Source organism: Danio aesculapii, chromosome 13 (genome assembly GCF_903798145.1).
Source record: "Danio aesculapii chromosome 13, fDanAes4.1, whole genome shotgun sequence".
NCBI lineage: Eukaryota > Metazoa > Chordata > Actinopteri > Cypriniformes > Danionidae > Danio > Danio aesculapii.
The window spans coordinates 28953086-28967375 of NC_079447.1; the positions used below are offsets into that span (position 1 = coordinate 28953086).

At 33.3% G+C, this 14290-nt stretch overlaps 1 protein-coding gene across 1 annotated transcript in view; it reads right to left on the bottom strand.

Moving 5' to 3' along the window:
* pgbd5 (piggyBac transposable element derived 5) overlaps positions 1-14290 on the bottom strand; it is a 34719-nt gene that overhangs the window by 13841 nt on the left and 6588 nt on the right. Inside the window, exon 2 of the mRNA XM_056470248.1 lies at positions 9640-10070. Coding sequence (XP_056326223.1) covers positions 9640-10070 — 431 coding nt within the window. The remainder of the gene's footprint in view (positions 1-9639; positions 10071-14290) is intronic.

Below are 14290 nucleotides of genomic sequence, written 5' to 3' on the forward strand. Positions count from 1 at the left end.
GGCAGTGTAGGCTGGTTGGCACACATAATCAAGGTGATTTCACCATGGCAGAGAAAGCTGAGAGGCGCAGATGGTATTTAGTTTACTCTACTCATGGAAGGCCAGTATTTGGGGGTGTCAGTGAGATGGCACACACAAAGCCACATGTAATGCATATTTCTGGTTTAAGAGCTGAAGATAATTCATTAAAGTCCATGTGAAATAGGGCTGCACAATATATTGTTTCAGGATCGCAATGTGCACGTCCACAACAGTCACATCACAGGAAGTGCAATGTTGAATTTATATGTTGGACCAGGAGCCACAGTTCAGAACACAGAGGATTTTTGGATTCACTGAAGAGTTAAACAAGAATGAAGTGAAAGTTTATCATTTGCATTTGTTTTTAAGGCCAGTGACTGTGTACAGTAAGTGTTTAGGCATGATGGTTTAAAGCAGGGGTTTTCAAATTGTGGGGTGGGCCTCACCAGGGGGGCGCCAACACCTATTATGGGGGCGCGAGACATAAATTAAATCGAGTAAATTATGATAATGATTTTTGTGTTGACTAGAGTGAATCTGATTAATGTAAGCTCCACATCTAACCTTTAGGCACCTGTAGAGTTAATGCGTTTGAGTAGAACATATACAAATAAAATGGACCGGGTGCTTTTTATAATGAATGACGGTAAATGAAAGTAAAACCGGTGAGCCGTCTGACAAAAAAATGCCCTTCTGAATCAGATCAGCAGGACGCCCTTCTGGATCTTTCACTTACTTTGAAGACACTACTGACTACGTTTACATGTACATCTGTAATCTAGTTATTTGCCTTAATAGACAATAATATAATTAAGGTGCTTATGTGAAGTGCTTTCATGTAAGACGTTCATGTAACTTTGGGTGACTTAAACTGCAGTTTGGCAGTTTCACCTTCACTCATGAACATTTCATTCATGCCCCCATGACAAACTGGGGTATTAGATGTAAATAAGGAGTAAGGACTGGTGGAAGAGTGTTATGGAATTTAATAACGTCTAATGGAAAGAAAAAAATTTCCGCATTTCACGATGTGAGTGTCTGCCGTCCTTTACTGACAGCAGTGTGTGTGGATCTTGTCAGAAAATATGGCATAAAGTCTTACGTGACGGTAATAGATTGATTGCGGTGTTTACTTCAATAATGCCACTAATATATGCATACTCCACGTCTTAATTCCATTTCTGTTTAGTTCAGTTATGACTTTAGTCGGATTAAGGTAATCAAAAATCGGTTTACATGGTGACTTTTAATCAAGGTATTGTCTTAATTGTATTAAAAATCTATTAAAGTATTAGTGTCCTTGTAAACATACTCAATGTTCGACTAAACAGGAGGGCGAGTGAAATTTGCCAAATTTAGGGGGATTGGGGCATGTCCTAAAAGGTTGAAAACCCCTGTTTTAAGGTATTCAGGCACAGGCAACTGTAGTGTTTGTGACTCTAATGAAGCTGTGTTTATAAAATGATTTATACAATGAAGACTATACAGTGAAATTTTACATTTGATTATTACATTTCTGTACGTGAATACTGTGATGTAAAATATTTCATTTCTATCCACCAATAATAATCCAGAATAATCCCCATAATCTTCCAGAGTAATCCCAATCTGTCTAAATGAACGAATTCCTTACCAAATAGAATTAGTGAAATTGTCTTTGTATCGCAATACAAATCACAGCAGATCAAAATATGGCAATGCCAATTAATCTGCTCGAGCTAATCACCTAAAAAAAAATGTTTGCTTCTGCGTTTGGAGTGACGGTTCTACTCTGTTGAAATCAGTTTGACAGCTTCAGTCACAATAGTCTTAACCCTGCCCCTCTTACCGTTAGTTTGCTATGAGGAAATGATATGCAAAAAGAAAGCCCCGCCCCTACTTAATATTCCATTTCAGTTAGAAGTACTCAACATAATGTAATAAAAGTCTCAGCAACTTCCGGTTCATGCGGGTTTTAAAATATTGTGTTAAGAAGATAAAATGTAGGTTAATAACAACTTCAAAGGGATAGATCACACAAAAATAAACAATCTGTCATTATTTAGTCACCCTTACCATAAACCTGCAACTACAACTTTATTTATAATGCACAAAGTTGACCAAAGTCCAAAACAAAACAAAAAAAAGGTCAATAAAAAGGCATAAACAGCATATAAAGCAATTCAATAATGCCATTTATATATAGGACACAATAAAAGTTTTGCAGAGTGTTTTAACAGCATTTGTTTACATAATGAAAGTCACCGGAGTCTAAAACAACACTTTCATTATAAGACAAAATGTCTTCAGCATAATAAAAAAAACTTCCTTTGTGTTCCATAGAAAACAGACAGAAAGCTAAATGACTCGTTGTTTACTAATAAGGGATATAACCCCCTATTGGTTTTAGGTGAGCTATCACTTTAATATTCTGTAAATGTATTTTGAAACCTACTATTTCCACCATTAAGTGTAGTTGAGATGCATAAGGATTGTAAAATGTCTCAAAAGAGCACTTGAGTAGGAACAGTAATTAATGAGGTTTTCAAAGGGCAGAAGATCACAGGACCTTAATTAGCATTTCATCATCAACACAAAAGAGGAACGGGAACATTTCTCAAAGGAAAATCCACTTTCATTTTATTTAAATTACCTAGATAATGTCACAGTTTCCTTTGTGCTAAATGAAACAATAAATCAAAAAATCAATTGATGGGTTTTAATCTTTGAGAGGTTACTCAACCCCCCTCCAAAATGATAGCGCCCAGACATATTTATTGTATGAAGACGTAATTTATATTGTGAAAATAGTTCTTATGTATTATTTAAAATGTTTTAGTAGTAGTAGTAGTAGTAGTACTAGTAGTAGTAATAATAATAATAATAATAATAATAATAATAATAAATAATAAAATATGTTATTCTGGTTCATTCCGCTGTGGTTACCTCTGAAATAGAGACTAAGCCAAAGGAAAATGAATGAATGAATAAAAAAAATTTAAAAAGTTATGATAGAGCAAGCAGTCATGTTCCCTAAAAATTCCCTAAAATCACATCTACTTATTTTGAGTTGTTTGTGACTCCTCAAACCCTTTTTGAGAGCTGAAGGGGTTAAATGAGCCTTGTGTGGCTGTACTGTATGACTGATTGTTTACTAATAGGGGATATAAACCCAAAGCTACAGTGTGGCAATGAATGTGTGACAGTGTAGGCTGGTAAAACGATACCTTCCGCCCCAAATATATTTATTAAAGACCGAATTTTTACTGTGTAAATGGCTCTAATGTATTATTTTAATTGTTTTAGTTCTATTAGATTACAGCTTTTGACTCATTATAATGTATTTGTTTATTTGAATATTTATTCAAACATTTCTTTTCATTATGTAATGAACTTTTCATATTTAACCTAATTCATTTGTTTTATTCATTTAGTCATTTTTGTTTTTTTTACTTAGTTATGTATTAGTTTTATTTGATTATAATGCTTATTTATCTTAATTCAATTGATTTTTATTTCATTACTTTTTAAATGTTATGTCTTCACTGTATTAATGACAGAATTTATTTTTCATTTATTTATATGCTATGTTTTTTTATTAAATTTTAACATTTTTTTTGTCATTTTCAAACTGGGATACAAGGGCCACAAGAGCGTTCTGGAGGAGTCTCTGAAAATGTTTGGAGATTTGTTTAAAATTAAAAAAAAATATATATATATATATATATATATATATATATATACATACACAGTGGCTCAGTGGTTAGCACGAGTGGTGTAGTCCTTGCTATACTCACGTATACTCAGTATGCCTACTTTTTTCCACGAGCTGTTTGGGTATTACGACTTCTGAGGATCATACTCTCGGTATACTCACTTGTTTTGGTTATTAGACTTCCCTTATTTTTGTACGTCGAGTATTTGAGTTTTTCGAAGATCACAACAAATCAGCTGAATGATGTCTTGCTGAAACGTTCAAGTAAAATTGTAAAATAGCATGGGCGTTGCTTTAGCCCTCCTATATCAAAGATACATTGACTTTCGTCGTTTCTTTGTCTACTTTTAAAATTTGGATAGTACACCACCTATTTTTTTAGGACTACACCACTGGTTAGCACTGTCACCTCACAACGAGAAGGTTGCTGGTTCGAGTCCCAGTTGTGTCAGTTTGCATTTCTGTGTGAAGTTTGCATGTTCTCCTCGTGTTCGGGTTTCCTCCGGGTGCTCCGGTTTCTCCCATAGTCCAAAGACATGCGCTATAGGTGAATTGAATAAACTAAATTGGCTGTAGTGTACAGTATGTGTGTGAATGAGTGTGAATGGATGTTTCCCAGTATTGGGTTGCAGCTGGAAGGGCATCCGCTGTGTAAAACATATGCTGGATAAGTTGATGGTGACCCCTGATGAAAAAAGGACTTAGCCGAAGGAAAACGAATGAATGAATGAATATGTAAATATTTTAATTTTCAAAACTGTATAGAAGACTAAAATAAACAATGTCACATTTTAGATAAATATTCAAACACCAAATAAACAGAAACAATCTGTTTATATAAAATTAAATAATCAGATATGTTTATATAATAATGAATACAAAAATATTATGAAATAAGATAATGATAAAATGTTAATAATTAAAATTGAAGAAAATAAATAAGTAGAGCAATTAAATATAGAACAAAATAATAATAATAATGTAAAAAGAAACCCCAGTGGTATTGCTGGTCACTTTGAATTAGGGTGAACATTGCAATATTTTTTTTTTCTGCAATATATATTGCGATATGAATACAATTTCACTAGATGTGTTAAATAATTAATTGGAAAGAAACATTGTTTTAGATTGATTGGGATGATTCTGTAGGGAAGGGCATATGCACAGGGGTGTAGCGGACATTTTAAATTTGGGGGGAGAGCTCTATGAAATCCAAAAGTTTACATTTATATAATTATCAATCACACGTTTTTTAATGGTCTGTCTCTAAATGAGAGGGGGACAAATCCCCCCTGTCCTCCCCGGTTGCTACGCCCCTGCATATGCACAACACATAAGAAACAGTCTACAAGCATAGATAAATACAATAAAGAAAAAGATACAAATTAAATAAACAGCATTTGATTGTTTTCTTAGTAGTCAAAGTGTATTCAGGTATATAGTAATTGATTAATCAAATGTAAAATAATACTGCGTAGTCTTTGTTTTATTAACATTTTATAAACGGTACAATTTCTTAGGCATAATTGCTTTTAAAATCCTCACACAGTAACAGGCCTCAAAAAATATTTTATTTTTTAATATTTTTATTTTAAAATATATATTTTTATTATTTATTATTATTGTTATATTATATAATTATAATCTAGACTCAATAATGCATAACCTCGTGATGTGACTATTGGGAATGATCACATTGCGAAATGGATGCTGAAACTATATATTGTGCAGCCCTACTACGAATCAAGGGGAAAGTATACCAAAACTCTAGTTTCTAAAAGAAATCCCTGACAACTGTTTAAAAGATGAATGTGCCGAGATGCATTATACCCTGTAAATTATTCATGCTGTTTGAGAAACAATGTCTTGAGTCAGGAAACGTGAATCATTCATTCTAATTGCATATCAGGCCTTTAATTTGACTGAGCGTAATAAATGCATTTCACTTTTGCTGAATAATGCACTGCTCAAATTGTATCCCATATTTCAAGATGACCTTTTTTACAACTCTGTTCCGGTTTTATGTCTCCTATCTGAAGGCAGAAGCCCAGATTATTGAATCCGCTGAAAACTCATTTTGCAAATGAAGAGAGAAAAAGCAGAAGGAATGTAGGAGGCTGTTGAAATGGTGTATTTGGCACAGCTGTGCTCTTCTTGTGGTTTAACAGTGAACTCTCTAATGTTAGCCTGACATCTCAGTGTCTGACACAATGACTGCATAATTGCTGTCATTTTATTTAACCGAAGACTACATTTACAGTGAGAATTGGGGGTATTAGATTAACAGAATTGACATTTACTGTCTATGATCTTGTAGCACTTTAAATCAAATATCTACTTTTATTTTTTGGCTTTACTTAAGCATATTTGACCAATTTATATTAGTGTTGTTGATTTATATACATCATTTGTATTTCAGTTTTTTTTTTTTTAGTTTTAGAATTTCGGCTATTCATAAAGTCTACATCCAAAATTCACTTTTAAGTTTTTTCCTTGTCGCATTTTTTTTAATTTGTGTCATTTCAAATACAATACACCAATCTTCATAGTTTTAGGAATATGTCCATACATAATTTGTCTTATATACAACATTTTATTCTACTGTACAAAGAAATTGTGATTTTTTTATGGCTGTTCAGAGTATTTTAGGAATTGTGGCATTATAAAATTAGATCCCTAAATCCCCTCTGTAAAAACATTGAAAGAAAAAAAATGAATTTTGAACCATACCACCACCAATGTTCAGATATTTGTGCTAGTAAGCAAATTAAGGTATATTAATATTAATTAAATGTGTTATATGGATTTTAAAGGGCACCTACAGTATGATGAAAATCATCTTTTGGAAACTGTTTGGACAGAATTGTGTGTAGGTATAGTGTGTCTACAGTTATATTAGGGTGATATAAAGGCAAAAAGTCTCTTTTTGTAAATTCCTGATGTTAAAAATAGGATCCAAATCTCTCCCATTTTGAGGCCCACCGCAACGTGACGTAGGAGTGCGGTTTCTCCGCCCACAGATTTGATTGACAGCTGCATATTAACATGAAAAAACAGAAAGGAAGCGTGCAAAGCAACTGGGATTAAAAGATCTGTTCAGCTCGCTGTGATCATCAACCATCATCAAATGTGATCAAGAAAGTTTTACAAGTTTAAAACATTTTTAAAACAGTGCATGTTTGTAATGAATTACAGCGATTTTACCGTCTTTACTTTTTTCACCACAGCCGCATGTCAGTACATTTCTAAAAGAAAATCCTTCAATCCCGGTTTGTGGACATTAAATCAGTTTTATTTTGTACATTAACACAACGGATGTCCATACAGCAGTGTATTAATGTGTATCCTGTCACATTTGCCGTGCAAAAACAGTGCAAAGTTAAACATGTGCTCTGTGTGTGTGTGTTTGCTGTGTGTGTGTGTTTGTGTGTGTGCATGTGTGCATGAACTTTGTTACGATATTGTGTGTGACTCATCGTTGCAGAAAGGCTTGAATTAACTCCACAACAAATACATTAAATAATAATTAGGAAAGTTGTTACTGTAGTGTTTCTCACAAACGTTACGGGAGATCTGCTTCCTTCATGTCTGTCACTGTGCTGTTTATTTATCACAGCCAAGGCACTCTCTGACAGGCACGAGGGAACAGTCGGCAGGGAGAACTAACATTAAAGGCACAGGCAACAAAACTACTAATACTAATTACTACATATTGTTCTGAGTAGAAAGTCCAATATTCTGAAAGCTATAATAAATAATTGGATGAGTGTTTTGAGCTGAAACTTTACAGACACATTCTGGAGGCACAAAAGACATATTAAATCTTGAAAAAGGGGGAAATAGGTGCCTTTTAAACATAACTTTTAGAAAACTTGCAATACAAAAACGTTCTGCTATTCGTAATGTAATCAATGAACTGAGAAAGTATAGTGACAACTATTAGTTATTTTTTTAAGTATAGTAAATATGTTTTTAATTGTGTAAGGCAACAGTTTTCTATTAGAAGATATTAATGTTTTGTTTTCAATCTGTGTACGTTACAAATTCAGATAAAAAAGTGCACCAGGTGTCAACTATTGCACTGAGCAGCTATGAAGAGCAGCAGATTTAACAGATTTCTCAATGGTCCTATAAAGCTCTCAGGCTGGGAACTGTGACGGCACTCTAGTCTCTCCCAATTACAGCAGAACGTGCTCCGATTTCAGTCCCAAACCCACTTTCCCTGGCACAGAAATTGAATACCCAAGGCCTAGTTTCCAAAAAGTTAATACTGTGAAGATTTGATTTGTGGAGATTCTCTTTGCTGACTGACAGTGATTGCTAAAGTCAGGCATGATTTACCCCTCGTTTGTCCTTGGGGACTTTTTTTTTTTCATTGTCACACTCATTTCCTTTCAACTGTAGCAAACAAAACATTATTACAATAATTCTATTTTAAAAAAATCTCAATTGAAAAAGCGTTGAAGCATTAAAAGCATGCCTTATTAAAACCAGAGTCTTAAGTTGCATGAGTATATTTGTATGAATATAAAAAAATACATTGTATGAGCCAAAATAAATAATTATTTTATAAGAATATTTAGATTAGATAATAATAATAATAATAATAATAATAATAATAATAATAATAATAATAATAATAATAATAATAATAATAATAATAAATAATAAAATAATTTAGATATCCAAAAGATTGCATCACGGTGGCACAGTGGGTAGCATGATTGCCTCACAGCAAGAAGGTCACTGGTTCGAGCCTTGGCTGGGTCAGTTGGCATTTCCGTGTGGACTTTGCATGGTCTCCCAGTGTTGCCGTGGGTTTCCCCAGGGTGCTCCGGTTTTCCCCACAAGTCCAAAGACATGCGCTATAGGTAAATTGGGTAAGCTAAATTGTCCGTAGTGTATGTGTGTGAATGAGAGTGTATGGGCGTTTCCCAGTGATGGGTTGCAGCTGGAAGGGCATGCGCTACATAAAACATGTGCTGGATAAGTTGGTGGTTCATTCCGCTGGGGCAACCCCAGATTAATAAAAGGACTAAACCAAAAAGAAAATGAATGAATGAATATCCAAAAGACTTTACATTTAGTCAATTTTTCAGTCTGTAAATCCAGTATACCAAACTTTATTTTTGTTTAGTAATGAACTTTGCCACAATTCCATTTGGACAGCTTTAAAGGTCCTTTTCAGAGTATTTTGATTTTCTTGAACCCACAGTGTCCAGATATTCAAATAGTTTTATCTTGACCAAATCCATGCCAAATCGAACAAGCCACATACATCAATGAAAAGCTTCTTTATTCAGCTTCCAGATGATTTATTACTGATATTGTGATTCAGAGTTGCAGATCAAGTGTTTGAATAAAAGTACAGATACCCATATAGTACGTTTACATGCTCTTTTCCAATTTCACTACAGTAAAAGTGCAAAAGTATTGAAATTTGAGGGCTAAAAAATGTACTGATTGACTTGAAATGTACAGTAGAGTTTAATTTTTAACATCGAAGTTTCTGAGCAGACTTTGGGGCCCTTAATGCATTTGAAAGCGTAAATAAACAAGGCCCAATCCCAATTGTACCCCTTAGCCCTTCTCCTACCCCTCGTTTTGCGTGTTCATGTGAAGGGGTAGGGGTGTCCCTATTCTCTTTAGCTTGAAGGCGTAGGGCTAAAGGGAACGGGTAGATACTCCTTCAAACAGAGATTTTTCAGGACCACACTCGAAACCAAGGGGGAGAAAATTACCCAGAATACACCAGCCACAACAGCAGTATGACTGCACCCGGAATTAAGGAGATTCAAAATTTGTATTTTTTGGTCATTATTACGAATTTTTACAACAAACAAGCATATGTTTTAATATATTCATAACCATGAAAATGAACAGATATGTTTTACTGGGGATAATGAGTGATGTGTGTGTTTTACCTGTGTTTGTGAGGGCCTGAAGGTAGAGCTAAAGCTCTGCTGAAGAGAATCCAGAAAGGGCTGGATCTTGTAGAGGCCTTGACTGCCACCCTGGCTGGAGCGGAAGGCTACAACATGGAAGTATTTGAGGATCTTCTCGAAGCGTGCCTGGCTCATCTTGAGCGCAATGCTGCGGTTACTGAAGAAGCCACTGCTCCAGATGCTCAACACCGACTCACAGCGGTTCACGCTAGTAGATGTAACGTAGCCTAGAAATGCTTTCATCTCAGCCAGTGTCACGTTGGTCCAGCCTTCATCACTGCCAAAACGCTCCTGGAACTTCTTGGCATACATGTTGGTCTGGGTCACCATGTTCTGAATGACGTTGTCTGGGACAAACAGCTGGAAGAAGTCCATGGCTGTAGCGGTGGCAGACATTTTCTGTGTTGGACCTATAAAATAAAAGGTACGTTTTAAGAGAAAAATACTTGTTTAGTTTTTAGATATTTTTTAATTGTGTAACTTCTTACAAAACCTATTGCACTGAAAAAAAATATTCAAAGATGATTCCTTGGATTTACTCTTTTTTTACGTTAAATGGCTGTAAACAATTTATTTGGGCTGAATTTAAATAAACAAATAAAGCTGAACATTACTAAATTTAATTTTTTTTGTTTAAATTCAACACATATAAATGGTTTGCAGCAATTTTGCAGAAATTGTTTTAGTGTGGCTGATGCACATGACTACAGAAAATAATGCCAGAGTGATTTCATTACATTATAATTCACAAAGCCCGTTGTTTTAAATTAGAAATAAACAGAAAAAACACATCAAATAATCAAATAATATGTGAAACACATATTCCGAATATGTGATTTTGATTATACATTTAAATATTTACAGTAAATCACTGAGCAGCTGATTACAAAAAAGCTGAACTTTCAGTAAATTCAACATTGTCAATGCACAGTAGTAGTTATAAATAATATTGCAACATTTAAATAAGCATAATGGCTAAATTAAAAATAAAAAAACATAAATTGTCTTGTGATTTCAGTTCTTTCGTGTCTTTTGACTTTAACAGAAGTTTAAAAGTGAGTAAATGATGACATCATTTTGTTCATTTTTGGATGAACTGCCTATTTAAAGGGATAGTTCATCCAAAAAAGCAAGTTCTTTATGAGTTTCTTTCTTCTGTTAAACACAAAAGAAGATATTTTGAAGAATGCTGAAAACCTGTAACCATTGACTTCCACAGTCTTTGTTTTTCCTACTATGGAATTCAATGTTGGCAGGTTTTCAGCTTTTCAGTAAATAGTGGGAGATTTTTGGATGATATTATCCCTTTAACTCCACAGACGGGGCATTGGATGCACAGTTGAACTTCTAATGAGTTTTATCAGGACTCTTATCACCATCTACCTAACAGGGAGCACTGAGCATGAACTAATGAGCGTATGGTACATCAACATGTGCTGTGAGGGCTAATGACTAAGAGTTGTAGAGAAAGTGATTAGCAAAAAAGCTTAATTTGTTCCCTTGTTATCTTTTGCTCCACTTCCACTAATGACCATTTTGTCAACCTTAAAAGGCACCAAGAAGCTCACAGAGAAATGTAGCAAATGGTTTAGAAGGAAAATATAAGTGTCTCGGTTCAGCTTTTAGTTCTTGATACATGCAATAAAAAATATGTAGCATGTTACTAAGTTTGAATATACACTGTATATTATTGATAAGAATGATAACACTTGTATTCAGCACTACATGTTGAGATATCTTACAGGTTATGAACAGCCATAAACAGCTGTTGCAGATTGCGCACAATTGTGCACTGGTACAGTGCCCTAATGACCCCAAACCAACAGAGTGTGTCATTCATTTGAGTGCATGATACAATCGAGAGTAAACAGCAGCCCAGGATCTGATCTACACTGGAAATCTGTTTTAAAAATCAAGTAAGCAGATGCTCAACTAACTGTATAGGAGGTGCAACCAAAAACAAAAAAAGTGCTAATTTATTATATTATATTATATTATATTATATTATATTATATTATATTATATTATATTATATTTTATTATATTATATTATATTATATTATATTATATTATATTATATTATATTATATTATATTATATTTTATTATATTATATTATATTATATTATATTATATTATATTATATTATATTATATTATATTATATTAAGCACATATTTTTGTAAATATTGTGGACATATTTTTGTGTGATGTGGCAATATAAAATTTAGCTTAGATATTACTTTCAAAAGAATTCATTTTTTGTTTATGTAGTGAAAATCAATGCAACCAAAACAGTTTACTATTTCAAAACAATATACATACATATTTTAAAACCTGTAAGCCTAATTTAAGTGAAATGATCATTTAAATAATAAAACAAAACTTTCAGTGTGTGGCGGTATATGTCTCAAAAAGAAAGTTGTCATATATTCAAATGGTCACACTTTTCAATAAGTTTTCATTAGGTAAAGTTAGTTAATGGATTTACTAACATGAACTAATAATGAACAAAACATTCGCTGATGCATTATTATAATCCAAATTCGTGCTTGTTAGCATTAGCATTGTTAGCACTAACAATAAACAATTATATTTTCAATATGAAAAAAATTCTGTCATAATTGTGTTGTCATTCATTAACTAATACAATCTTATTATAAAGTGTTACCATTCAAACTGTTCATTCTTTTATTTTATTTTTCGGCTTAGTCCCTTTATTAATCAGGGGTCGCCACAGCGGAATGGACTGCCAACTTATCCAGCATATGTTTTATGCAGCGGATGCCCTTCCAGCTGCAACCCATCACTGGGAAACACCCATACACTCTCATTCACACACATACACTATGGACAATTTAGTTTATTCAATTCACCTGTAGCGCATGTAACACACGCGAACATGGGGAGAACATGCAAACTCCACACAGAAATGCCAACTCGCCCAGCGACCTTCTTGGTGTGAGGTGATCGTGCTACCCACTGTGCCACCGTGATGCCCCATTGAAATAGTTATAAAAGCTAATTCATTTCTGAATTAAGTACACAGGCTAATTAATCGAAAAATAAAACATCACTGTGCTTTTTAGGTAAAAACTTTGTTGGTAAAATTACCAAAAACAATCGCGTGATACAGTTAATGAGACACAAAAACATGTACATGTACAGAATTTGCGTTTTATACTGCTGTGGGAACATTTTTGATCAAGGGGTGCTAAGAGGAGGGCTTTTCCCATTTGAATATTCTAACTTTAGTATATTAACTCACACTAGATTAACTTTTGAAATGCATACTTATTCTCTTAAGTGACAAATCAACATTAGACAACATATAAAACCTACATTACATTTTTAAACATTTTATGATTAAAATAATAATAAATCATTTCCACGGCAATGTAGAGAAAATTGTGGGGTTATCATGTTTGTCACCAGTCATCTGTATGAAATGTAATATTGGTATTGAATGGGAGCAATAAGTGTGTTCAAATATTTATATAACCTGTTAATCTTTCATGACAAAAGAACACCCAATATAAACAATACAAGCCATCAAAAAATGTGTTCATTTCCTGAACAAACACTTCTGTCATGCTTTCCAAAGGGTCATGTGCTCATTTAGTCACATATGACACACATCTTAACCCAACAACAACAGCTGCTGTTCAAACAGAAGCTCAACTCCCATTACAGCTCTGAAGAAGCACGTAAATCAACGTAAAAACACCCCCAGGATAAAGTTCTTTCCACAATGTATTACAGTATGTTCATTCATCTGTCCATACACAGTACTGAAATGTAGTTCAGTATAGGGGGAAAAAACACCTCTTTACTTTTCAAAAGCCATTTTAACCAAAATTTTAAAAACAGGTAGATACTATGGAGATAATAATATGCCAAAACAATCTGAATTTGAATTGTGTTCATTTGAATGATTAACAATTGTAAATTAATCAAATGTAATATTATATGCCATTTAATTTTTTTTTTAATTTGAATTATAACTTGAATATTGAACATCTGAAATTTAAGACAACTTAATTATTTTTAAGTCCGATTTTTATAGACATACTTTCAAACTTAAGATTTTTTAGTTTTTATGTGCGATCATAGGCGTCTATTAAAATACATATGTTTCATTATACATTAAGGTATATGTAGATAAAAAGGCCTATTTGACCTATTTTCAGAACCCCCAGCCCCTGTAATTCACACCCTGTGCATAACCATGAATCAAGCAAAGGTGATTCTTAGCTTGACTTTTCGGTGATCATCTACTCTTCCCTGTTGATGACCCCTGACCTACTTTATTCATGATCAGAATTTCACAATCTGAATTTCTGGTTTTGAATTTTAGAATTTTGAATTAGATCTTAAAAACTTAAACTGTGTTTTTACGAACCCAATATCTGCAATCTATGAACTCAGAACCAAAAAAATGTGAAGTTTGAAAATACGTCTATAAAAATCGGACATAAAAAAATTCAGTTGTCGTAAATTTCAGATGTTCAATATTCAAGTTATAAAATTCAAAAACAAATTTAAAATTACACATAATGTTCAGTTTTATTAACTTACAATTGTTAATAAGTCAGATTAACACAATTATAATTCAGATTGTTTTAGCATATT